At 45.2% G+C, this 25,662-nt stretch overlaps 1 protein-coding gene across 1 annotated transcript; it reads right to left on the reverse strand.

Annotated features, from left to right (window-relative positions):
• Window positions 1-614: 614 nt before the first annotated feature.
• LOC147019500 (uncharacterized) lies at window positions 615-25,612 on the reverse strand. Its single transcript, XM_085894045.1, has 3 exons — window positions 23,244-25,612; window positions 10,376-10,463; window positions 615-3,657 (listed from the first exon to the last, which is right to left on the reverse strand). The coding sequence occupies exons 1-3, from the start codon at window positions 23,489-23,491 to the stop codon at window positions 3,481-3,483; spliced, it is 513 nt and encodes a 170-aa protein (XP_085750171.1). The 5' UTR covers window positions 23,492-25,612; the 3' UTR covers window positions 615-3,480.
• Window positions 25,613-25,662: the final 50 nt, after the last annotated feature.

Consider the following 25,662-nt stretch of genomic DNA (forward strand, 5'->3'; position numbering starts at 1 on the left):
GAGAAAAATACAAGGTGAAAAAGAAAATCAAACATTTTAACAAAGATGAAGACATGCGCTCCAGACCTTCGGCCAGAGGAGAGTCCAACAACGCTCGCTTGTAAAACCAGTATACGCATGCACCTGTGGCTGAAGGCTAAAGCACATGATCGATATCATAATATGATATCCAATAAAGGCGATTCCATGTATGTACATATTTATTGTTACGGCCCGGGGTTCGAGATTCGCCACAAGGGGAAGCATTTGACATTCTCCCGAACGCCCAGTCCTGCAGCCACCAGCTGCGGATAACCCTACTGTTCAGTGGGTTGCTAATCAACCACAAACACCGATTGGGACCGCCAATCCTGGCAGGATTCTCACTACTTCGCGTGTTACGGTTTCCAGTGGATTGACAGCAACATGAGAATTCGCGCCCACGATACGTACTTGCTTTATCTTACCTGATCAGGTGCGGCCGAGCGGAGCTGCCAAGTGCGCACCGGCTAACGTAGAGAGCCAATCGGTGGGGTAAAACTTCCCAGCAAAAACAAAACATGCGGACCACACTGGACCAATGGAGGAAAAGATGCTACGAGCTGGCTCCATTGCAATAACAAAGAACAGTTATTTACAAAAGGTGTGAGGAAAGGTATGTGGTGCAGGCAAGCAATGGGTTTATTTACAGAGAAGATTCGTACATCAGGGCATGCAAGTATTGGTGAGTTGTGGCAAAATAAATACAGTCATAGAGTGAGCAAAAAGAAGACACAGTCCAGAGCCAACCCAATACAATTTCTTAGACAATCTTACTTACATTTAACAAAGCAGGCGTCATCGGAATCATTCCAAGAAAGAGTAGATACAGAGACAAGACAAGAGAAAGAACGAGGTGGTTACAACCCCTTTTGTTACCAAGTGGGGTTGATGAACCCACTTTGTCCAATCACTAAGGAGGGGTAAAAGAGGAGGAATTGTGGAGGTGCCTGAGGTACGTCACGGAAGAGGTGTGAGTGAGGGTGAAAGTGAGATGCAAAGAAGAAACTAGGAAAGTGGTACATGTCTGCGGGGCCTCTCTAAAAAGAACGGTTGCTGGCACTTTCCCTTGCCTATCGCTCTTTATGCATCCACAGCAGACAAGACCGAAAAAGAGAGACAGAACGTGTGAGGAGATGGCTTACTTATGTGTAAGATGGTCTGAAAATGTTAGTGTTTTATTGGCTTGGCCCCAATGACTGTGCTCAGTCTGGCGCCCAGATCTCTCGCTCACTTAGCATTCCACTCTGCGAACTCCATTTCACCACTCCGACCCATAAACTCTGCTCCACAGCTCTGATCCACCCACTCCGTTCTGCCTCTCACCACATTGCTGACCAAGCCAAAGAAGAGATCTCTATGTGTGGAGCGCGGTGCTTAAGTGGTTACTTGGTGAGGGAGGAGCCTAAATGTGGATCAAATGCATCATTAGGCGGAGCGTCTGAGTTTTACAGCGCCCCCATTGGTACACTGTACGCACGATCACTCCAGTGCCAGTACCGCCCACGCGAGGGCTCAGCCGTGAAGATGCCACCATTTGTCCTCCAGCCGAAACACGAGATGGATCTCCATACTTAACACGGTTCTGGGGTCTTCGGCTGCACTCTCTGGGCACAAATGTGCACTGGACACCCAAATGGGGTTATTTAAGCGAAGCATCAGAACCATCCATACAATATTGAATGGTGCTTAGTTAGATGTCTGAACGTCCAGATCCAAAGTGTCTGGTATTGGTACCCGAGAGGTACCCATTGTTCCCGCTACCCTCGAGGCAGCAGTGGGCTTCTGTGGTGGTTGAGATGGTGTGGTTAATGCACAACGAGTTTGTGTGCTGTTACAATTGTGAGGAATAAAGGCATCTTGATTGTTGTAGTGTTGGTGGGTAGAGTATGGTGAAGGTTGTAGTGATATGCCAGTTGGATTGTGGCACATGATTCAAACAGGGATTTGGCACGTGTATGAAAATGACTGTGGGTGTCCCTGATTGTTGCATTCTTTGGCGTGCTTACTTGCATGAGATTTATTCATTTGCAGAGGATTTCGATGGGAAAACAATGGTGGGGGGGGGGGGAACTACCAAATCCCACACAATGCATATTGACCCATAAATCCATTATACATAAGGGAAGGACTATCTGAAACATATAATAATTAAATAACTATCTTGGGAGCCGCAATATGTTGTGTGCCATTGCCTCTGGGGTTGCAGTTTGCAGAACCGTCACAGTATGTATGAATGTTTGTAAGGATGTACGTATCATGTTTGTATGTATGTGTGTATGTATAAATGTATGTGTGTGTCATGCTGCCTTTGCCGAGCATGTGTGGATGGTTTCAATAACTGAGTTATCAATGTTCTTTGCCGAGCCGTTCTATTGGCTCTTCGAGATCATATGACCTCTTAGAGATCTTAGAGGTCAGGGTACAAATCCTTCATTTTGTGATAAGCAAAGGCATCACACATTCAAACCAACAGGGCCAGGATACAAGGTCAAACAAATACACATCCTAACCAACAGGGCCAGGATACAAGGTCAAACAAACACACATCAAAACCAACAGGGCCAGGATACAAGGTCAAACAAACACACATCAAAACCAACAGGGCCAGGATACAAGGTCAAACAAACACACATTCAAACCAACAGGGCCAGGATACAAGGTCAAACAAACACACATCAAAACCAACAGGGCCAGGATACAAGGTCAAACAAACACACATTCAAACCAACAGGGCCAGGATACAAGGTCAAACAAACACACATCAAAACCAACATGGCGAGAATACAAGGTCAAACAAACACACATCCAAACCAACAGGGCCAGGATACAAGGTCAAACAAACACACATCCAAACCAACAGGGCCAGGATACAAAGTCAAACAAACACACATCCAAACCAACAGGGCCAGGATACAAGGTCAAACAAACACACATTCAAACCAACAGGGCCAGGATACAAGGTCAAACAAACACACATCAAAACCAACAGGGCCAGGATACAAGATCAAACAAACACACATTCAAACCAACAGGGCCAGGATACAAGGTCAAACAAATACACATCCTAACCAACAGGGCCAGGATACAAGGTCAAACAAACACACATCAAAACCAACAGGGCCAGGATACAAGGTCAAACAAACACACATCAAAACCAACAGGGCCAGGATACAAGGTCAAACAAACACACATCCAAACCAACAGGGCCAGGATACAAGGTCAAACAAACACACATTCAAACCAACAGGGCCAGGATACAAGGTCAAACAAACACACATCCAAACCAACAGGGCCAGGATACAAGGTCAAACAAATACATGTATCCTCACCCACAGGGCCACGATACATGATCACGTAATAAGTGGAACTGCTCATAAGATGGAATGGATCCCCTTTAAGAGTTGGGCTGGTAAGTTTACTGTGTGCTCCTAAATGCCAAATAACACCTCTTTACCGGAATTATGACTGTGAAGCCTTGGGACACGCTCGCATTTTCAGCAGGGATTTCAACCAAGAGGGGGAACCCTGCCATGCATTGCTGAAAAGAAAAATAGACTTGGCTGAAGTGCAGCAGGGAGCAGTCGTGCAGCTGACAAATTGCTTGTTTGCAGCAGGTGATTCTGTGTCTCCCACAGACTGAAAAAAGAAAAAGAGCAAATCAGAAATTGCAGACCCTCGCCAGGACTTGTTTTCTGTGGTGTGTTGTGTGGTGTTTGTGTACTGGTGTGTTACGTTATCAATAAGAGACATTATAAGAAATGCCACTTTATAACTGCTGGCAGTGATGACCGGTTCAGCATTTCAGAGAAGAAGATTTTTGAAGGTTAAAAAAACAACAAGCAACATGGCTGTCAAATCACGTGACCAATGACATCATCAAAAACATTTTTGTGGATCATTTTATCTCGAGGTCAGGTCAGGTATGGGAGCATGCGCCAGAACAGCGCGTCACTGCGTCCATTTTCCGCCGGTACTCCAGGGGCCTCGTCTGGCCATCCCCCAGTCAGATACCTGGCCCATCCCAATCTCCTTGAGATTCCGATCAACCTGCTGCAACCATGAGGCACGTGGTCGGCCCACTGGCCTCCTCCACTCATGAGACTCCCTCGCTGAGAGAATCTGATGAGCAGGATCAGCGTCAGGAAAACGAGCCACATGTCCATACAGCCGCAACTGACGCTCACGGACGATGCAGGTAACAAATCTCATTTGAGTCTCTCTCAGCAAACTCTTTTTGGACACAAAATCCGACCAGCGATAGCCAAGGATTCTCCGAAGAGACCTGGTACCAAACGAATTAAGTCTCCGTCTCAGATCCTTGGTCAGAGTTCAAGTCTCACATCCATAGAGCAAGACTGGAAGTACCAAGGACCTGAAGACTCAGACTTTCGTCCTCCCTTACAGGTACCGGCAGCACCACACCCCATGATCCAGTGAATCCATGACTCGCCAGGCCCGACCCAGACGTCTGCTGACCTCTGACTCACAGCCAGCAGAGACATGAATATCACTGCCAAGGTAAGTGAATCTCTCCACGACCTCAACATCCTCACCACAAACTGGCACAGACAGGACAGTGGCATCCAAGATGTCAGCGAAAGCCTGGATCTTAGTTTTGACCCAGGAAACCCGAAATCCCAGCAGCTCCGACTCCTCATTCAGCACCTCGAGGGCCCCCATAAGGATATCTACAGTATCCTCAAAGATGACTGCATCATCTGCGAAATCAAGGTCAGAGATCTTGACATTCTCAAACAATGCACCGCAACTTGATCTCTCCGACATCCTCCCTAAAATCCAGTCCATACAAGTGCTGAAAAGTGTGGGGGCCAGTACACACCCCTGACGAACTCCAGTAACAACTGGAAATAAGTCAGAGATGGTACCACCACACTTCACAGCACTCTCAGTACCAGAGTAGAGTTCAGACATCAGATCGATCAGTTTTGGTGGCACTCCACGAAGACCAAGAATCCTCCAGACGGCATCCCGATTCACTGAATCGAACGCTTTACAGAGATCAACATAAGCTGCAAGCAGCCCCTGCCGAAACTCTCGTCTGCGTTCGGTGAGGACACGAAGAGCAAGGATACGGTCAATCATTGACCTCTTTGGTGTAAAGCCTGACTGCTCTGGACGCTGGTGCTTAAGCAGATGGTGGCGAACCCTATCAAGAATTGTCCGAGCAAAGACCTTGCCCGGCACTGAGAGCAGCGTCACCCCTTGGTAGTTGTTGCAGTCTTGGCGATCACCCTTCCCTTTCCAGAGAGGGACAACAAGGCCCCTCTTCCAGTCAGTTGGGATGATGCCTGTGTTCCAGACAGAGCACAGAACTGCATGCAACGACACGAGTGCAGCATTTCCACCAGCCTTGAGAAGTTCAGCATGGATGCCACAGATCCCTGGAGCTTTACGCTATTTCAACCGGTTCACTGCAGCCCGTGTTTCCACACGCGAAGGTGGACCACAGTTGATTGGAGGGTCAGCAACAGGGATTGTAACACCCCTGACATCCAACTCGACAGCTGGGGGATCAGCCTGGTACAACCGCTAAAAGTAACCGGCCCAGTGGGCATTCACTTCGGACTCCTCCGTCAAGAGCCTACCACTCTCTGCTCTAACTGCAGTACACCGAGGGATGGGCTTGGATGAGTGCAATGTGCGAATTCCCCTGTAAGGAGGATGAGAATCCCTTGACCACAGGTGATGCTCTACCCCCTCACAGATTCCTCGCATATAAGCCTCCTTGTCCACCCTTAGCGCACGGACAGTTTTATGCCTCAGCTCCCTGAACAGCTCAGCTCTGCCATTCAGCCTGGCCCTCTGACTCTGGTCAATGGTATCCGGTGTCCCTTGAGAGGCAAAATTCTTCTTTGCCCGACGGTGAGTTCCAAGACATCCACCGGCAACATCAAGGACGGTGGTCTTGAAGGCGCTCCACAACTCTTCAGGACCCCCCAAAGCACCCAAACACCCAAAATCTCCACTCAGTTTGTTGGCAACGCCTCAGTTACCCTCTCATCCTTGAGCTTGCCAACATCCAGCCTAGGCTGGGATGGTACCATTCTCCTGGATTTGAGGTGCAACTTCAGAGTTGCTACAACAAGCCGGTGGTCAGTATTGATGAACTGAGCACTCCGGTAGACCCTACAGTTCTGGATCATCCTCCAACGACCATCAACGAGGACATTGGTCAATCTCCTTTGCCACACCACCAGCGTTGGAATACCAAGTCCAGCGATGAGATTGTGGGCGCTGAAACCATGAAGCAGCCACCCTAAGTCCATGACTTCTTGCAAAGTCAAGGAACTTAGTGCTATTCTGGTTCACAGTTCCTGACCCATGGGAACCAACACATGTCTCATAACCATCCCTATCAGTTCCAGTCGATGCATTGAAATCCCCCAAGACTAGAAGTGTATCTCGTCTGGGGCACTGATCAACCACAGACTCGAGCGTGGCGTAGAATGCATCCTTCATGGTGAGATCACTCGCCTCAGTCGGAGCATAAACAGAGATCAGGGAAATGACACCTAAGGAGTGACGAATCCTTAATCTCATAATATGCTCGTTGACCGGTGTTACCTCAATTATCATTGGGGTCAGCTTATTGGACACAGCTACAGCAACTCCTTGGGTATAGTAACCATCAGAGCGACCAGACCAATGGTAGGTGTAACCACCCACCATTATCTCGCCGCAATCCAGTCTCCGAACCTCAGAGAGAGCTGCAATCCCGATGTCCAAACGCTTGAGCTGAGATGATAACAGAGACAGGTGATCATCCTCTCTTAGGGATAGGACATTTCAGGCACCCACCCGAAGGGACCTCCTCAGGTTAATTCAAGGAGACCGCCGTCTGGTGGACGACACCTCAGCACCACTCCGACACACTCTCCCGCAATCTGACCCAGGGATGTTACCCCTTGGTTTCCCTCCTATCATCAAAGATTGGGGGTCCCGAAGGCTTTGCCCCAATCCCCTCATCCGGTGAGCTGCCCTGCGAAGGGAAGCTGTGCAGGAGGTACTCCCACGGAGTGGGTTTTCAGATTTTTTTGCGTTTTTGTGTTTTGCGGAGTGAAGGGTTTTACGGTGGCCGGAGTGCAAATCCTGCCACCAACCTCCTAATAAGAAGTAACCCAACTGCAGGAGGACGTCTGCAGACACAGTTGGGCACTAGATATGGATGGCCGTTGACTCACAAGGAGCTCCTCCACCCTTTGACAGGTTTTGTTTTTAATCCTGCTGGGTGTCCATATCCAAACACCCTCCTCACCAGAAAACCTGGTGGAGGAGACGGTTTAGTCATCGACAACCCGACCATGGAACAGGTTAGTACAGGTTTACATGTTACCTTTCGCAAGTCATAGATCTGATCTTGCCTGACCTGACACCAATGTTTTTTTTTTTAATCTCAAGATGACCCTCAAAAACTTTCATTCAGTCGGTTTAATCGCCGGTTTAGTTTCATTTAGGGGAGACGGTTTAGTAGCCGACAACCCGACCATGTAACAGGTTAGTGCAGGTTTACATGATAGTAGGATCAAAATATGAAAGAAACAACCTAACGTCAAAAAAATTGCAAGAAAACGTTTTATCATGTTTTTCTGTAGTACTTGGTCCAGAGAACAACATATCAAAAGTTGGCCGAAATCGGACCATCAGAAAGGGTCAAACTTTGACGTTATAAAAAGATGGCTGCCACTATTAAAAAGTGCCTCATTTCTTCTCATATCCCATCATCTTAGCTCTTTTTACACATATAAGTGTAAAAATATATTGTTTAAAACTCTTCAAACCAGTATCTCAGTGAATTCGCCATTCTGTTTTGAACATTGCATACCCAAGTGACGTCATGACGTGACTTTTTGTTGTTTCACAATTATGTGGCAAATTGATGATGATGAAGATTTTAAATGGTATCACTGAAGGCATGTAAGTTCATTAATTCTTCCTGATCAAGCACCTATAGTTACAGTGCTGCCATCTACAAACATCTTCAGAATATTAAGACAAAGGATTCCAATCAGCTTCAGATTTTTTCCAAATTTCACTTCCATCAAAATGTTGAATTATGATATAGAAAATGACAATATGTTTCGAAACTAAAGAAGATCACACATGTAAGATTTATAAAACTTTCAATGGCCATTTTTCCCATTAGACAGTCATTCAGTTTGACTTCAATTAACGCTGGTGAGGCCATGTGCAATTTTTGTGTAGGCGTACATGGTGTAAACAATATGTAGGGCAGAGACCATTGATGAAGTACGAACTTTCGCCATATCCACCCTCCTTGTTCGAAGCTAAACATCAACTACGGAAACCACACAAACCTGTGCTTCTCGAGGCTATATGGAACCATGCTGCATCCGTGGATGATGCTGTCCTTCAGTCTATTCCCAAGACAGATCACTACGTCTTGGATGGAGGTTCCCTTCTACATCGCTTGAAATGGACAGAAGGAAGTACCTACAGTTCACTTGCTGATGATTATGCATCTTTTACAGTGGAACTGTATGGAAAAGCCATTGTGGTGTTCGATGGATATGAGGGACCAGGCACAAAGGACAACACCCACCAGCGACGGAAGACAACAACTGTGAGAAAGGCTGTCAACATTACAGGGACAACTAAATTTGTGTGGAAGGATGATTTCCTATCCAATGAAAAGAACAAAAAGTTACTTATTGATATAATATCAGCATGCCTGAAGCAAAAAGGCTGCCATATTGTCCAGGCAGAGGGGGATGCAGATGTGGATACAGTGAAAGCAGCTGTCACAATGTCCACTTTCAAATCAACTACGCTTATCGGAGAAGATACAGATCTTCCAATATTGCTTCTCTATCATGGGAAAATGGATAGTAAAGAACTTTACTTTCAGTCAGACAAAGGGAAACCAAATGTCTACAATATAAAGGTTTTGAAGCAGTTACTCGGAGATGACGTTTGTACTGATTTGTTGTTTGCTCATGCCTTTACTGGATGTGATACTACTTCTAGAATATTTGGGTTTGGGAAAAAAAATCAGTGTTCCAAAAACTCATCAAAGGTGATTCTGTCTTGCATTCCTGTTGAAAGATTTGCTGTGCTCCAAATACGGATCAAGATGCTGTAGAAAGTGCTGGCTGCAAGGCAATGCTGTCATTGTTTTATGGGAAAACGTCTGACTCTCTCGCATCATTGCAATACAGTTACCTCTGCAAAAAAGTGGCGACAGCACTGACATTCGTAACGCCAGAGAGATTGCCCCCCACAACTTCAGCTACAAAACAGCACTCAAGACAAACTTATCTTCAAGTCATGGTATGGATGTGACGGAGTGATAACATGGACATTACAAAATGGGGCCGGGACATTCAAGGGAACAAACTCACACCAGTAATGATGGACAACAACCCTGCTCCTGATATTCTGCTAAAAATGATTCACTGCAACTGATCGGCTGGATGCAACACACTTAGATGTAGTTGTAAGAAGTATGGACTTGAGTGCACAGGGGCTTGTGGACCTTGCCAAGATGGCAACTGTGAAAATATGAACCGTGCACCCATTTTAGATGAAAACGAGGACGAATATGCTGACTTTTTTTTGCTAAATGAATGACTCATGAATGACGTCATGACACAATGAATGACGTCATGATGCGACTTTGGGACACTCCCAGCAACCTCACATGTTTTGGTACTTATAAGGTAATAAGTTTTATTATTAATTGTCACTGTTAAATTGGTTGAGAACTGTTTGTTTCAAAGGTATGCTTAGATATTAGGTATTTTGCTCCAATGGCGGCCATCTTTTTTGACGTCATATTTACACCCTTTCTGATGGTCCAATTTTGGCCAACTTTTGATATGTTGTTCTCTGGGCTAAACACTACTGAAAAACACCATTAAAGGTTTTCTTGCAATTTTTTTAGGGTTAGTCAGCATATTGACCCTACCTGTAGCAAGTCACAGATCTAATCTAGCTTGACCTGACACCAATTTTTTTTTTATCTCGAGATGACCCTCCAAAATTTTCATACTGATCGTATGTAGCGTTCTACATTGCAATTATGACGTCATACCGAAGGCACCTATGATGTCATTAAAAATCGTTCTCATTCCCCATGAGGAGTACTTGCTATGTGCCAAGTTTTAATTTTTTCCTTGGTGCAGTTTCAGAGATACAGAGGTCCAATTTTTTTCTGGTTTTCCAACATGGCTGCCACACCACGTTACCTATGACGTCATAATTATCATTAAAACATTCCACATGAGTGTTCGCTCCAACGGTGAAAATTTCGTGTGGTGAAAAAAAAAAAAATCTGTGTGGACAAACAAACAAGCAGTCATAGACTGGTACTTACGAAATCGTCAACTTGACCTCTGACCTTGTCGAATAAAAGCTGTCTCCAGAGAAGGTAGCGACGCAAACCAGAAGTTTCTACGATGATTCTGTACCAAACCATCAAAAATCGTAACGTCGACTGAAGCAAAAATCTCCATTTCTCCACGCAATTATTTAATATTATTTTATCAAGGTCACAAAACCGTAATATTCGGCCATCCACCAACAATCTTTACATAATCCGATGGCTTAGCGAGTTAGGCATGCGACAATAACCTTTATTGGGATAAAAAATGACTTTTAAACACCATCTTTATCAAAAACACCGTCAGCGCGCACACGGAAAACCATTACTTGATCAACGCCGCCTCTGCTCAAGTGCACTGCACCACATGATGACCCGTGACGCGCGAGTGAAATTTTTTTATACAATCTTAAAACGTCTCCAAAACATCCGATTTTTACCAGAATTTTGACAACCGAGTTTTAAGCATCCTAAGCGATCGCAAAAACCGAAGACAAAATTAAAATCGAAGTTAAAACGAACTCGTGACGTAGAGCGAAGCAAAAATCTCCATTTCTCCACGCAATTATTTTATATTATATTATCAATGTCACAAAACCATAATATTCAGCCATCCACCAACAATCCTTACATAATCCGACGGCTCAGCGAGTCAGGCATGCGACGATAACCTTTATTGTGAGAAAAAATGACTTTTAAACACCATCTTTATCGAAAACGCCGTCAGCGCGCACACGCAAAACCATTACTTGATCAACGTCGCCTCTGCTCAAGTGCACTGCACCATGTGACAACCCGTGACGCGCGAGTGAAATTTTTTGATAAAATCTTAAAACGTCTCCAAAACATCCGATTTTTACCAGAATTTCGACAACCGAGTTTTAAGCGTCCTAAGCGATCGCAAAAACCGAAGACAAAATTAAAATCGAAGTTAAAATGAACTCGTGACGTAGAGCGAAGCAAAACTCTCCATTTCTCCACGCAATTATTTTATATTACAGTATCAAAGTCACAAAACCGTAATATTCAGCCATCCACCAACAATCTTTACATAATCCGACAGCTCAGCGAGTCCAGCATGCGACGATAACCTTTATTGTGAGAAAAAATGACTTTTAAACACCATCTTTATCGAAAACGCCGTCAGCGCGCACACGCAAAACCAACCATACGTGACTCAACGACGCCTCTGTTCGAGCACGCTGCACCACGTGACGAGCCGTGATGCGTCGAGTGAAATATTTTTATACAATCTTAAAACGTCTCCAAACATCCGATTTTTACCAGAATTTCGATAACCGAGTTTTAAGCGTCCTAGGCGATCGCAAAAACCGAAGGCAAAATTAAAATTGAAGTTAAAACGAACTCGTAACGTTGAGCAAAGCAAAAATACTCCATTTCTCCACATGAATTTACGGAATTATGTTTGACCTCACTGTGACCTTGACCTATGACCGATTTTGACCAAAATCTAATCAGCGCTAGCCATCACCCTCCTGAATCACGTGGTGTAATTTGACATTGGTAGCTTCTTCCGTTCTCGAGTTATCGTGCCTACAAACAAACACAAACACACACACAAACAAACAATCAAACACACAAACAGAGGACGGAAGTCATCAATACACTTACGAAATCTTTAGATTTCGTAAGTAACAAACGGACCCAAATGCAATACCCTCTCCTTCAGTGAGGGTATTTAACAGCTGAAAGTAACTATTTACAATGTAACATAAACATATATTTATTTATATATATATATATATATATATATATATATATATATATATATATATATATATATATATATATATATATATATATATATATATATATAAACATATATTTATTTATATATATATATATATATAACTCCGTGATGCGGCGGGTCGCAAATGGACCGTGAACGCCAATAACTCACCCACGTGACTTAGGGTTCTCCGTCTACTGGATACCGGTTACCTCATGGTCATGTAATCTAATTACCGGGGGACACACCTTTGGCACGCCTTGTTCAAACCGGATCACCTTACCAGATCAGATGCAGCCGAGCGTAACTGCCAAGGACGTACCGGCTATAAAACAGAACGTTGGGGATAACGTCCCGGCTGGGCCAGGATACAGACCATGCTGGACCAATGAAGGAAAAGACGAAAACGAGCTGGGAACATTTCCATACAAAGCATTTATTTACAATAAGCAAGGAAAGGTATGTGGCACAGTCAATGGAGTTTATTATTTTGTACAGCAGGGATAGCAAGGAACGTGTGGGGTGCGACAAAAGGCAAGCAGTTTACAAGAGCAGACACAGAGCAGCCTTATCCCATTATATCTTCGACGATCTTAACTTACACACGCCATCACATTAACACACACACACACACACACACACACACACACACACACACACACACACACACACACACACACACACACACACACACACACACACACACAAAAACCCGATGAAGATTAGATAGCCAGAAGGAAGGAGAGCAGATGAGGACTAACAGCCTTGCAATACCTGGCGTGGTCGGCCGACCGTGCAAGCCAGTGTGCTTTGGGGGACGTTCCGCTCGAGCGATCCTCGTGGAAACGTGTGCTCCGTACTGATCCAGAAGAACGTCTGTCGCACACTAACCCCGAGTGCAGATGCAGCGAGAGCAGACTAGGAGCAGTGAAGAGAGGGCAGAGCAGAGAGAAGAAGGCGAGGGCGAGGCAAGCAGGCGGAGATGAGTGTGAGGCAGGCAGGCCAAGAAGAGCAGAGAGAGCGGACGGCTTCACGATCCGCCTTTTATAAGCCCTGAGCGAACGGTGGGGTGACGACCCGAAGCGACGCGCCGTGACCCAAATTGCACTTCCTTATTTGGCCACACGGCAGTCAAAGCCCCATCCTGCCAGGCTCCTGGGGCCAGAAGCGGTCTCATGCGCACATCCGGCACGACACCGCCTGAAGCCCCTAAGCAAACTCCCAGGCCGCCCCCCCCCCCCACGACCTCTGACCCTCGCCACCTGCCCTGCCATGTTCTGGCGACTGGCTTCCTCATCGATTGCGCTGGCCGATGCAGTTGCTCGCTTCGGTGATATACACGAGTCTTGGAGGTCGGTCTCTAGCGATCAGCCAAGAGACGATGGATAGTGTCTTGCTCCACCATGCGAGCCAATTCACCTCAGCATGAATACAACAATTGTGCTATCTTCTTCGTGCATTGAAGGAAAGGCAGACGTAATGCCCTGCTCTTTCGTCCGCCGATCCTGCCTCTCTCGCTTCTGTCCCGCTTCGAGCCTTCGTCTCCAACCGTGTCTCTCTTCTCCTGCCCTTTTCACCTCACCTGTGTGTTCGCTTCTTTCAAAGAGCTGCTTCCCTGTCCTCTCTAATCGCCTGCCTCCTACCCACTCTTCCTCTTCCTCCTCCCAAATGCATACTCTTCATGGCTCAGCCGAACAGTCAATGGCTAGTGCCTTGCCCAGCATGCCGCAAATTCACACAGCACAAGCACGAGAATTGCGCAGCCTTCGTCGTGCTGAGAGGCGAGCAAAGCGAGATCCTCTGCGTCGCCATGTTCCTCCATCGACTACTGGTTCAATCCTCAATCTGCACTCATGCGTTCCTTTCTCGCTAAGAGCTCCTCCCCCCATCCTATCTGATCTGTTTCCTCCTCTTTCCCTCTTCCTCTCCCTCTCACTAACGTCACGCCCATCAATCATCAACCTTGGGGCGTTACCTCACCGCCGTCACCCTTGGAGGCGGGACTTCTTCCGACTTGGTCGTGCAGCACAGTTGTAATGGCCGAAAACGTAATTCTATCATTGCTGGTTTGCAGTACAAAAACATAGGGAAAAGTCACAGGGGAGCAATTACATCCTGGGGGGAATTATCCTTAATCCCTATCGAATCAGCACCTTAGTACCACCCCCGTGTAGTGACAAGTAACACTTAAGCTCACAGTCTCCCTAATTAATTTACATCGAGATGTCTCCTACACATCCATGGGCCAAGCAACTCTATCCGATCCTATCTTTCTGATTAAATTCCTCCATCTATCCCACAAACACAACACAGCCCCCTCCCCAGAACCGTAGATCCTGCAAGGTTCAATGCAGGTGCCACCATTCCAGCCTTACCACTGACTGACCCACACCTAATTAGCCTATCAAATAAATTAGGAGGGGCTGTGGGAAGCGAGCCATAGCTAACTTACCTATTCTCCTTAACGTTCTACCCCCTTAATCACAACAATTCAAGTTTTTGCAAAACTCTTGGTTCCTTGCTCCTCACTCCTGGGGGAGGCAGAAAATGTCAGAAAAGACACCAAAATATACTGTAAGTGACAAAACTTAACCAAAAGTATGTTTTAACGTTTGTACAACCCTCTTCTAAAGACTGCATTCCCCGGTGGATACCATACTACGCAAAGTTACCTGCGGAGCCATCCCAATTTAACTATCCAAATTTCAGTGAGCCCTGTCGCTCTGATACAGGTGAGTGACACGGATCCAGTGAACCTTCCCTCACTCTCTCATACGTAAACCTAATATCAATCCTTCATTCCAAACCTTGCAAGACCATGGCTTAAATGTTATTACACACATGTGTGATCCTCAACAAGGCGGCGGGGAGGTACCGTACAACAAAAATGGTGGGGGCACTTCTGGTTGTGGTGCCCGTAGTCCAAAAACAAGTCACCCGACTTACGACTTCTTCGCCCCCTCCCCACCCACCCCTCCCCCCCACCCCCCGTAAACTATTTGGTCCCTGACAGCCAAACTGCTCTTTTGCTGTACGGCCCACCAGAGAGGGTTTCCACACATCCAGGCTCTCACGGCCTCATACGGGTCGGCTTCTGACATTCTGGCTTCCAAACCAATCCCTTTACCGACCATTGAGTCACTCTCGCCTACTCCCATCCTAATTACCCATGTCCCAATTTCTAAGCAGAACTGAACCCTTGGGCCAGTAAACATCAAGGCACTTTACCCGAAGTGCAAGTCAAAGCAGGTTGGTTGGGTCCAAGAGTGTCATCCGCCCCTTTGAAATTTTCTTCGCACCCTTCAATCCACCTCTATGGATTCGTTGCTTTCAAACTCCCTGGATTCCATACTTACACACAGATAAATCAATGACTTACACACAGGTGTGGCCCCATGTGCTAAGTAAGTAAATAACATCCCAGCATGCTTAGTGTCATGTAAAAAATAGTAGTACACAGGCCTGGCTGCTGATAATTTACGCTATCATGGCTGCAAGAGGAGACCTCCGTGACGTTGAAAGAGGGGTGATTGTTGGGGTGCATTTGGCAGGAGCATCAGTGACAAAGACAGCTCAACTTTATCTCGATGACTCTGAAAAATCCTCTTTATCTCTTTGCTGATGACTCCACCCTCTGCTGTACCATCGGTCATCCCTCAGACCGGCAAGCAGCATCTTCTTCGCTCACTGCAGATCTGGGTAAAATCACAAACTGGTCCAACACGTGCAACATGTCTTTCAATCCGGACACATCTCATACTCTCGCTATGTCTCTCCGAAAGGACCGTTTAGAAACCCCCCCCCCATCCACTTTCTCAACAATCCTCTGGAATAAGTCCTTTATTTCAAGCTTCTAAGTCTCACTATCTGCCATGATCTTTCCTGCAAAAGCCACATTTCCAGCCTGGCCTCCAAAGCCAGTCGCCGACTGGGAATCCTCCGTCGTGCAAAGTCCTTCCTCGGCCCACCTGAGCTCCTGACCACTTACAAAGCTTTCGTCCACAGCCTGATGGAGTACTGCTCTCCCCTCTGGCCTGGTGCTCCTGCCTCCCAACTTTCTCGGCTTCACGCTGTGGAAACCAAATCATTTCGGATCCTTGGCATCTCCGCGATATGGCTGAGTCTTTGGGCCTCTCACTATCTCACCGCAGGCAGGTCGGTGGTCTTTCTGTCTTCTACCATCTCCTCTCCAGTCTCACCCCCCCCCCGCTCTGTGTGCGATTTGTCCCCACCATATTTCCGCACGGGGCTCAAGGTCCGCCAACAACCTTTTCTGGTATAACTACCAAAATCACGAATCACTGCTCACCTTCACTCTTTCATTCCATTTTCCCCACCTTTGGAATAAACACCCTCACTCTGTTCAATCCCATTCTTCCCTCCAGCCCTTCAAAACAGCTGTTCACCACCACCTCTTATCATCCCCCATCCAAATCCTCGATCTTTTCTACCCCCGTTAATCCACCCCAAATCTACGTCCTTCAAATTCCCTGCTTTCCTTCCTGAAAGTCCCTGTAATGTCCATCTTGTATACCCCGTCTTCCCCGCCCCATCCCTCTCCCTTCCACAGATCTCCTAATGTCTCTGTTCCCCACTGTTTTGTCCTTCCCTCTCCCACCCCTCTAGTCTCCTGCCCCCCCCCCCTTTGTCGTGGTTGTGTGTTCGCTCTCATACGAGCCTCGACAAGGTATACAAATATAAATTTTAAAAACTTGCTGATGTTTCATGAGCAATCGTGTCTTCGGTGATGTCGGCACGGAACTCTATGAGAAAGACATCAGCAAAGGGCAACAGTGGGCGGATGCGCACGCTCCAGGATCGTGATATCCAGGCATTCATTTGAAGTGCAAGGCAAAGCAAGTGAGTCACTGCACATCAATTAACTGTAAATTTCAACCTGGAGCACGAGCAGCCAGTTTCATCAAAAAACGGTCTGCTGAAAATCCAACAGAGTGGCATTCCATAGTCAGGTTGCAGTGCACAAACTGCTCATCACTCCTGGCAATGAACTTCTGTGAGTCCAGTGGTGCAACGAGCACAGGCAATGGACCACCGAGCAGTGGAGACATATGACATGGTCAAATGAATCATCATTCACCATGTTCTCGACAAACGGACGAGTGCAGTGTGGCACCAATCTCAGAACTCCACAACCCTGAGTGCTTGGTTCCAACAGTGAATGGTTCTTTGTGGTTCTGTAATGTTATGGGGTGCATTTTCCTGGCATCTTTGGGTGCAGTCATTCCCTTAGAAGGCAAAGTCAATGCTGATTGCTACTTAATGGGACAGAGCGATCATCTTCACCCCATGTTGCAACATTTCTTTCCTGTCTGGTGGGGGGGGGGGGTCTTCCAGGATGACAATGCTACCAAACACAGAGCACATGTGGTTGCCCAATAGTTTGATGATCATGACACTGATTTTATCCATATGTAATGGTTTTCTCAGTCACCAGGTCTGAACCAAATCGAGCATTTATGGGATATTCTGGAACGATGCCTGAGACAGTTTTCCACATCCATTAAACAGGTGTGAGTTGATTGACTGTGCATACAGGCCGTACTGGCCGCACGTGGTGGCCCACTGCCCTATTAAGTGACTTTACATTGGTGTTTCCATTTTTTTTGTTCACCACCAGTATATATATATATATATATATATATATATATATATATATATATATATATATATATATATATATATATATATATATATATATATATATATATATATATATATATATATATATATATATATATATATATATATATATTCAATGTGTGGAGCATGACGAGTGCTCCTCCGATCTCCAATGGACGTGCGCAGATCAAAGCGTTACCTCTGACCCGGAGGCATCGGCCCGGCCACTCATGTTAAAAGACAAAGATTTTTTATGGCCATCATTGGTGAACCATCAAACGGAGCTGCTTAACCGGATTTCTGGCATATTTTCCTCTCATGGAGGCACCTTTCTTTTTTTTACAAAAACAGATAAGAAAAAACCAAAACATTTAAACAGCCTGGGACATGCACCTTGACCAATGGCCAAAGCACACAGTCCAACAATACTGTCCCATTGGCATTCACTTGCCCCTCAGCCTAAAGCACATGGTCAAACAAACACACATCCTCACCCTGAAGGGCCAGAATGCATGGTCATACGATTGGTCCCCTCCAAAGGAGTGAGTCCCTGTGACTTCAACAGGATGACGTCCTGAATTTTCATCAGGACAGCATACTAATAAATATCTAACCAATAATAACCAGTCATCATTTAAATTGCAATCATACCTCCTATCTGCAATGGTGAGCATCAGCCACAAATTATGTCTCACATGGTAAAACCCCATAATTTGCAAAGAACAACAGTCTGTCTGCCACCCAGATTATTGTTTCTGCTAATGCAAACAAAGAAACCAGAAGGCATGTGCGATCGGTGGAGAATTTAACATGTGTGGTGCGTGAAAATCAATTCCCCCGATCTCTAATGGATGAAAGTGCGGAATATCAGATGGAGCTTTAACATGAACCAATTGATCCAGGGGTGCAGGATCCCAAAGAAGTACTGAAACGGTGTTTAAATTCACTCAACTAAGTTCAATTAGTCACTTTACTATTTCCCAGGGATCAAATAAAAGCCAAACCTGTTGGTGAAACACACAAGAGGCAAAAACGTGGGAAGACACTTCTTAGAAATAATTTTTTTAGTTGATCACCAAAAGAATATCACGGATAAGGGTAAACAAGACACGGAATAGGATGGAGCGAACCAAGTGGTCGACAGATATGAAGAGGTATTATGGGACATGAAAGTTTATGAACAAAATAAGTAAATAAACCCTAACCCCAGAATGGTGCCGAAAAACCAGATTCACACGAGAACAAAGGGGCAATAAAACGAAGCTGGTGATGTGCAAGCCACTGGCGCACAGGGCTGGTGTGGCACAAGGGAATGAGGAACGATGAGGTGGAGGCAAGGTAATGACGACAAAGTAAAGGGAGGAATGTCTTCCTCCTCTGTAGTCCAAAGTCCAGCTCCAGCTCATCTGTCAAGCACAGTCACAGCCCTCGTGAACTCTGGGACCGCCTTTGTGGGTAGCAGGTCCCATTATTGGCCATCCGCGGTCTCTGCCACTATCCTTTAAAAGCACGAAGCACTTTTCGGTGCTTTTGTGAAGTACCAAAGTCCTCACCCGGCCTCGCCGTTCACAGGAGGTTTTACATGATACAATCTTCCTCGATATTGTCTTAAAGTTAACTCTCACTGCCTTCTCAGTGCATGTTTTACAACACTGCTTATCTCTGGAGAAATAGTGATTACAGGAGTATATCCAACCTACACAATCACATGTCCCAAGCTATTCTTAATACAATATAGCTATGGATTCACCCCCCACCCCCCCCACCTCCTTTCATTTCACATAACAATATGATCAACACTACACTTTCATTTTATGATGCAGTCATTTACCCATGCGTTTAACAAGCTCGAATGAGCTAAGATCCTCGTCCTCTTCATGATGACGTCATTGTGATGTATCAGGTTTGCGATAAATTATCTGTGCTAATGCCCGGCTTGATTCCGGCAAACAAAATTCAAACAGCTTGCCTAGTTTCGGAGATAATGGTATAGGCGATTTCCATTAGCGGCGATATTATGACGTCAACTTTTTTTCTCGGAAGAATTTCCAAAATCGGAGATGGTTACTGTCTGCGCGTGGGCTTTCAGCATATACATGGCAAGTTTCACGAAGATCCGATGAAAACTCAGGGTTGTGAAACAAAAAATGTCAAAAAATAGGAATGACGTAATAAAAATTAATATGACGTCATAGTGATGTATCATATGTGCAGTAATTCATCTTCTCTGCTAATGCCCTGTTCGATTCCCGCAAACAGAATTCAAAAAGCTTGCCTAGTTTGAGATAATTTTTTAGGCGATTTCCATTAGCGGAGATATTTTGATGTCATAATTTTTTTCTAGGATGAATTTTCAAAATCGGAGATGGTTACTGTCTGCGCAGGGAATTTTTACATATATATGCCAAGTTTCAGGAAGTTTCGATGAAAACTGGAGGCTGTGGAACAAAAAAGTCCACAAGAAGAAGATGAAGAACAACAACGTGAGTAAGACTTAGAGATCCTCCACGAGGATCTAAAAACCCGAATCCTTCATCACCATAAAAATGGTGGATCCTTCATCACCCTAAAAATGGTGGATCCTTCATCACCCTAAAAATGGTGGATCCTTCATTACCCTGCGCACGCGAAGTGAAAAGTGGGGTGAATTAAACAACTGGTTCACTTCGTCTGTCTGTCTCTCTTCAGACGTCAGTCCATGATCGAGGAACTAATTCACTTCAATTTATTATATCCTGTCTTGGATTAGTGCTTAGGGTGGCTGGTTTGGGATTTTCAGGTCCTGAGTGTGAGTCCCTGTTGGCTGCTGAATTAATACCAGGTGGGGTTGACTCAGCCTGTCATCCTTCCGAGGTCAGCAAAATATTGTTATAGGGGCACAGCATAGTTGTGCCCAAACAAAATGATAGCTACCTAGCAGCCAAGCTGCCATATGCAAGAAGAAGAAGAATAAGACTTCAATCAAATGTTACATTTTGAACACCTGTAGATCAAGAAATTGTAACATGGATCAGAACACAAACCTGCAGTATAGCAGTACTATGGCACTGAATTTGGCAATTTGTAGTCTTGTCCCAAACATGCATGAGCACAGAGCAGGAAGGTAATTTTTTTTTCCTCTGTCCTTCTGGCAGTCAAACAAAATTGAAAATCATTCCAAACAGGAAAACATTGTTTTTAAGGATGTCATAAAGGACACAAACAACAGGCTAAAATAATTAACATAATGTGTTAAACAAGGTGGTATAAAGGACGGTGAATGACCGGTGGTAAACTTCTGGAAAAAGTTATTTTGATGTTTTTTTTTTTTCTACAACCTTTTAAACCGTTATTTTATTTCAATAGAATTATATACTCGAACACCAGAGAGCACAAATTGCCTTCCTAGCACTTTTGAAAACTCCTGCTTCCATTTAGCAGTAGTTGGACAAAATATTCACGCCGTCTCATGCCCTGAAGGCAGACTAACTGTGACATTCAGCTTCAGACAAATATGGCGACGCCGAGCACTGAATTTCTTCAGTTCAAAATGAAAAGCAATACTTTCAATAACACTTCTCATGTCCTTTTTCTCAAGACTGCAGGAGGTTACCATTTTTTTTCAGATTGAGTGAATGTAACCATGGATCATCATCATCACCATTTGAAAGCCTTTATCCCTGAGCAGGGGTCAGATTTTTGTGGGCTCCAATCATGGTACCCTTTCTTGTGGCAATGTTTTTTATGACTGGATGCCCTTCCTGACACCAACCCCTTAGTCGCCTTATACTGGTGCTCATTTCGCCGACCTTCAGAAGGATGACAGGCTGAGTCAACCCCCCTGATGCTAACTCAGCGGTCAGCGGGGCTCGAACTCAGGACCCCAAGGATCCCAAGCCACCGCCTTAACCACTAAGCCAACACCAGGCTCATGAATGTAACCACGGATGATACAAGCAATTACACCATTGAGCAACGGATTGTTGTCATTGGATGGGTTCACGCACGTCCACAAACAGTGAAAACAATCGAAGAGGTGTGTGCGTCGACATCCATCGACGATTACGCCAAGAGTCTTCCTATAGAAAGACACTTCTACGATGGGAGCATCAAGTCTTTGCAACAGGCAACATACAAGATATGCCCCGGAACTGGAACCAGGGGTCAGGAGTGCAAATTGGTGGAAGAACCTGTTGCCAGGTCACCAAAAACGTCGACCCAAAAACGATCCACGGAGCTTGGAACACCACGTTCGACAATTCAGAAGCACAAGAAGTTTGACCGAAAATTTCACCCGTATCGCACAATGTTCGTTCAAGAGTTATCGGACAAAAATTCTGGGACATATCGGAAAATGTCCCACATAACAGGTGCCGCATAATGATTCCTTGTACTCCCACACCCTCCAAATTCTTGCTCTAACCGATAGAAGACACTGCATCAGCGGCACAGAGGAACAACCAGCCAATGATGCGACCCCACACCCCTGTGCTGCATACGAAAGAAGATGTCTACTCTTGGTTGTTAGAAACAACTTGAGCATCTCTGACTTCGTGATCGATTTCAACAGGTTCTGACATCAAATTGGCCGTTCATTTAATTCTCACACCAAAGATGCGTTTTCAGGATATCATCTTCCCATGAACTACGTGGAAGCACTCTGAGTTTGAGTGGTGACCCATGCAAGGTTAATTATAATTATTCTTAGTGGCAGAAAATTATGTTCAGGACTTGTTGGTTCCCTGATGTCATGATTAGATAGGAAGGGGAAAAGCACTCTGGCATAATGTGCAAGACTGATCCCCTGCCAGCTCAAGCCTGAAAAAGTATTAATTCCAATTTCAGAGGAAATACTCATTTCAAATAAGAGCATTTTATGGAACAGAACAAACTCGAATGAGAACGATTCATTAGGAATAGATATCGAAGATCAAACTCCAATGTCTCCATTTCAACAGAGCTAAGGCCACGGAGCTCAGAGAGGAAATTAATATCAAGCTGAGTCTCTCCCACCCAATCGATGTACAAATTCCGCTTAAACATCTCCAGGTTGTAATACATGGTTTGATTCTTATAGTTGTGTGTTTAGAAAAGTTGTGGCATTAAATGAACATCTCTGGGTTGTAATATATTGTTGTGGATTTCAGATTTGTTGGGCGTCGGTTTGTTGTGGATTTCACAAATGCATCTGAGTAATGCACACAACATCCAGGTCCTCAGACAGTTATTTGCATAAATGCATGTTCAGAATAGACCCATCCCATTGTCTGGTGGGATTCTAACTCTGATGCGTTGGAGAAGGGTAGAGAACAGGTTCCCTTTGTTTCTAATGGGATAACCTTTTCCTCTTTACGACACGTTTATGAAGTATGATTTTACATCAGTTTTCGTTTCTGCATGAGCGATATTCACCGTTCGTGCACGCGATAAGAACAGTTCATTCTGATGGTCAAACATGGCTGTGGTCTCGGATCATTTACCTTAAACACCCACCTTCTGTCATTGACGTTTGACACCCATCTTTTTCCATCGGCGATCGACACCCCGTTCAGCAGCTCTATGGATGCCAACTGGCTCTTCTTCGTGTCGGGCTGAACAAAGAGGTGATAGTTTCCCGTTGATGTTCTGTGGGTGCTTCGTGTTTCTGCTCGGATGTTCCGGCAAGTGGCTGCTTTCTGGCGTTCATCTAGCGCCCCAAACATGGCGTCACAAGCCAGGCTTGTGCTAATTGGAAGTTGCATCTCGTTCGATAGTCAAGAGAGAATGACCGCGAGAATGGACGGTTGGAGGTTGCGTGCAGCGATGCGCCAATAGGCAAGCTGGATTTGGCTGAAGTCGTGCTTGAGGCTACGCCCACACCTATAAAAGTCACCTATAAAAGGATGGCAGGACTGCCTTGTTGGCAGTTGGGGAGAGATCCTGCTGACAGTTGGTGGGAGATCCCGATGATAGTTGGTGAGCGATCCGGATCAGAGTGGGTGAGTGATCCTGCTGATGGTTGGTGACAGCTCCTGACAGTTGGGGACAGCAGCAACGGCAGTTGGTGACAATTGGACTGTTCCTGCTGGTTTTGCTCGGTACCTGGCTCTTGGCATCACTGACTCTTGGCATAAATGGCTCTTGGCACACCTGGCTAATGGCGTACCTGGTTCTTCGCATTCCTAGTTACTGGAGGTGACGTGACATTGATTGGTGTTCGAACCTGATTGCGGGTGGGTGCATGAGGAGGCAGGGCGCTGGTAGCGGAAACGAGCCGGCTGTGGAGAGCTCATTTGGAGAGATAGACCATAGCACAGTCATACATTTTGGGTTATTTAAGTAGACGCACAAGAACTTCTGCCTTGGTAAGCCGAGACCGGATTTCTATTTCTCCCTGAATGGTCTGCTGGGTACCCATGACTCGTGTTTAATTGATAAGTAAGGTGAGCAGTGATAAGCATCTTCTCTTTGTCCATTTTTCTATAAATGCTTGTTGAATTCTTTCTTTGTTTGAGATTATTTTGTTGATTGAACATTTGATTTGAATTCATCCATTTAATCGACAAGAAAATAAAGAGTCCTTCAGTTTATTTATGTTTCTTAATAATAAATTCCTTGTTGACATTTCAACCTGTCCGCGGTTGTCATTTCCTTCCATTGATCCAGCATTTTCCGAACCGACATAGACTGGGAGATTATAATTCCCAAACTAATTAACCTGTCATTGTCGGCATGCACCAGCGGTAAACGCTTGGCCACATTACTTAAGATCTAATCAAGAAAAGATTGGTGAGAGAGGAGGAAAGGAAGTGCAGGATCGATGTCCAGGAAGAGATGAGGGAGAGCGACGTCAGACTGATGGGAGAGATTGGGAAAATAATGAAGGAGGTAGAAGGAGTGATGATAGGACAGAATGAATTGAAGGAACAAATGGAGAAGAACACAGGAGCGATAAAGGAGCAAAGAGCCGCCCAGAAGGAAACACCAAGAGAGACGACTGCAATTAAAAAAGAATGTAATATGGTACACGAGGAACTGACGAAGGGAGTAGAGAAGGTGTCACAAACGATGGGGACAAAGGAACGGGAAACAAAAACAAATAGAAACAACGAAGGAGACGTTAGAGGGGGGGAAACAAGGGGCTCATCGGGCGTGCACCAGCGGTAAATGCTCGACCACATTACTGAAGACCTAATCAAGATAAGATTGGTGCGGAGCTGAGGGCACGTTCCCCGGTCCGGAGGCCAAGTGACCTCGAGTTAAACGGCAAATTTGACGGTGGACACTGGAACTCGTGGTTAACTAATTGGCATTTGTGGTTGTTAAGCAACCCACTGCACCACGAAGTTAATTGTGACCGGTGGCTCCAGGTCCGGTTCTTCCGAGGAGAAATGAGGATTGACCCCCTCATGAAACACTCGGTACCTGTGGTCGTAACAATATAATATAGTTTGCTTCTTGTAGTTGTCAGCTTGGAGAAGTTGTAGATTAAATGACCATCTCAAGGTTGTAATGCATGGTTTGATTGATATAGTTGTGTATTTAGAGAAGTTGTGGGATTAAATAAACATCTCTTGGTTGTAATATATGGTTTGATTGTTATAGTTGTGTGTTTCGAGAAGTTGTGGGATGAAATGACCATCTCTTGGTTGTAATGCATGGTTTGATTGTTATAGTTGTGTGTTTAGGGAAGTTGTGGGATGAAATGACCATCTCTTGGTTGTAAGAGATGGTTTGATTAATTATTATAATTGTGTGTTTGGAGAAGTTGTGGGATTAAATGACCATCTCTTGGTTGTAATATATGGTTTGATTATTATAATTGTGTGTTTAGAGAAGTAGTGGGATTAAATGACCATCTCTTGGTTGTAATGCATGGTTTGATTGTTATAATTGTGTGCTTAGAGAAGTTGTGGGATTAAATGACCATCTC

This window comes from Eptatretus burgeri, chromosome 9, assembly GCF_056783735.1.
Source record: "Eptatretus burgeri isolate ZD-2024b chromosome 9, Ebu_testis_v1, whole genome shotgun sequence".
NCBI lineage: Eukaryota > Metazoa > Chordata > Myxini > Myxiniformes > Myxinidae > Eptatretus > Eptatretus burgeri.

Excerpts from the sequence above, each read along its gene's own strand:
- LOC147019500 (XM_085894045.1), bottom strand. The coding sequence starts at position 23,491 with ATGCAACTTCCAATTAGCACAAGCCTGGCTTGTGACGCCATGTTTGGG. Across the intron at positions 10,464-23,243 it reads TCAAACGTCAATGACAGAAG|AATCATCGTAGAAACTTCTG; the intron begins GTGGGTGTTTAA and ends GGTTTGGTACAG. Across the intron at positions 3,658-10,375 it reads GAGGTCAAGTTGACGATTTC|TCTGTGGGAGACACAGAATC; the intron begins GTAAGTACCAGT and ends TTCTTTTTTCAG.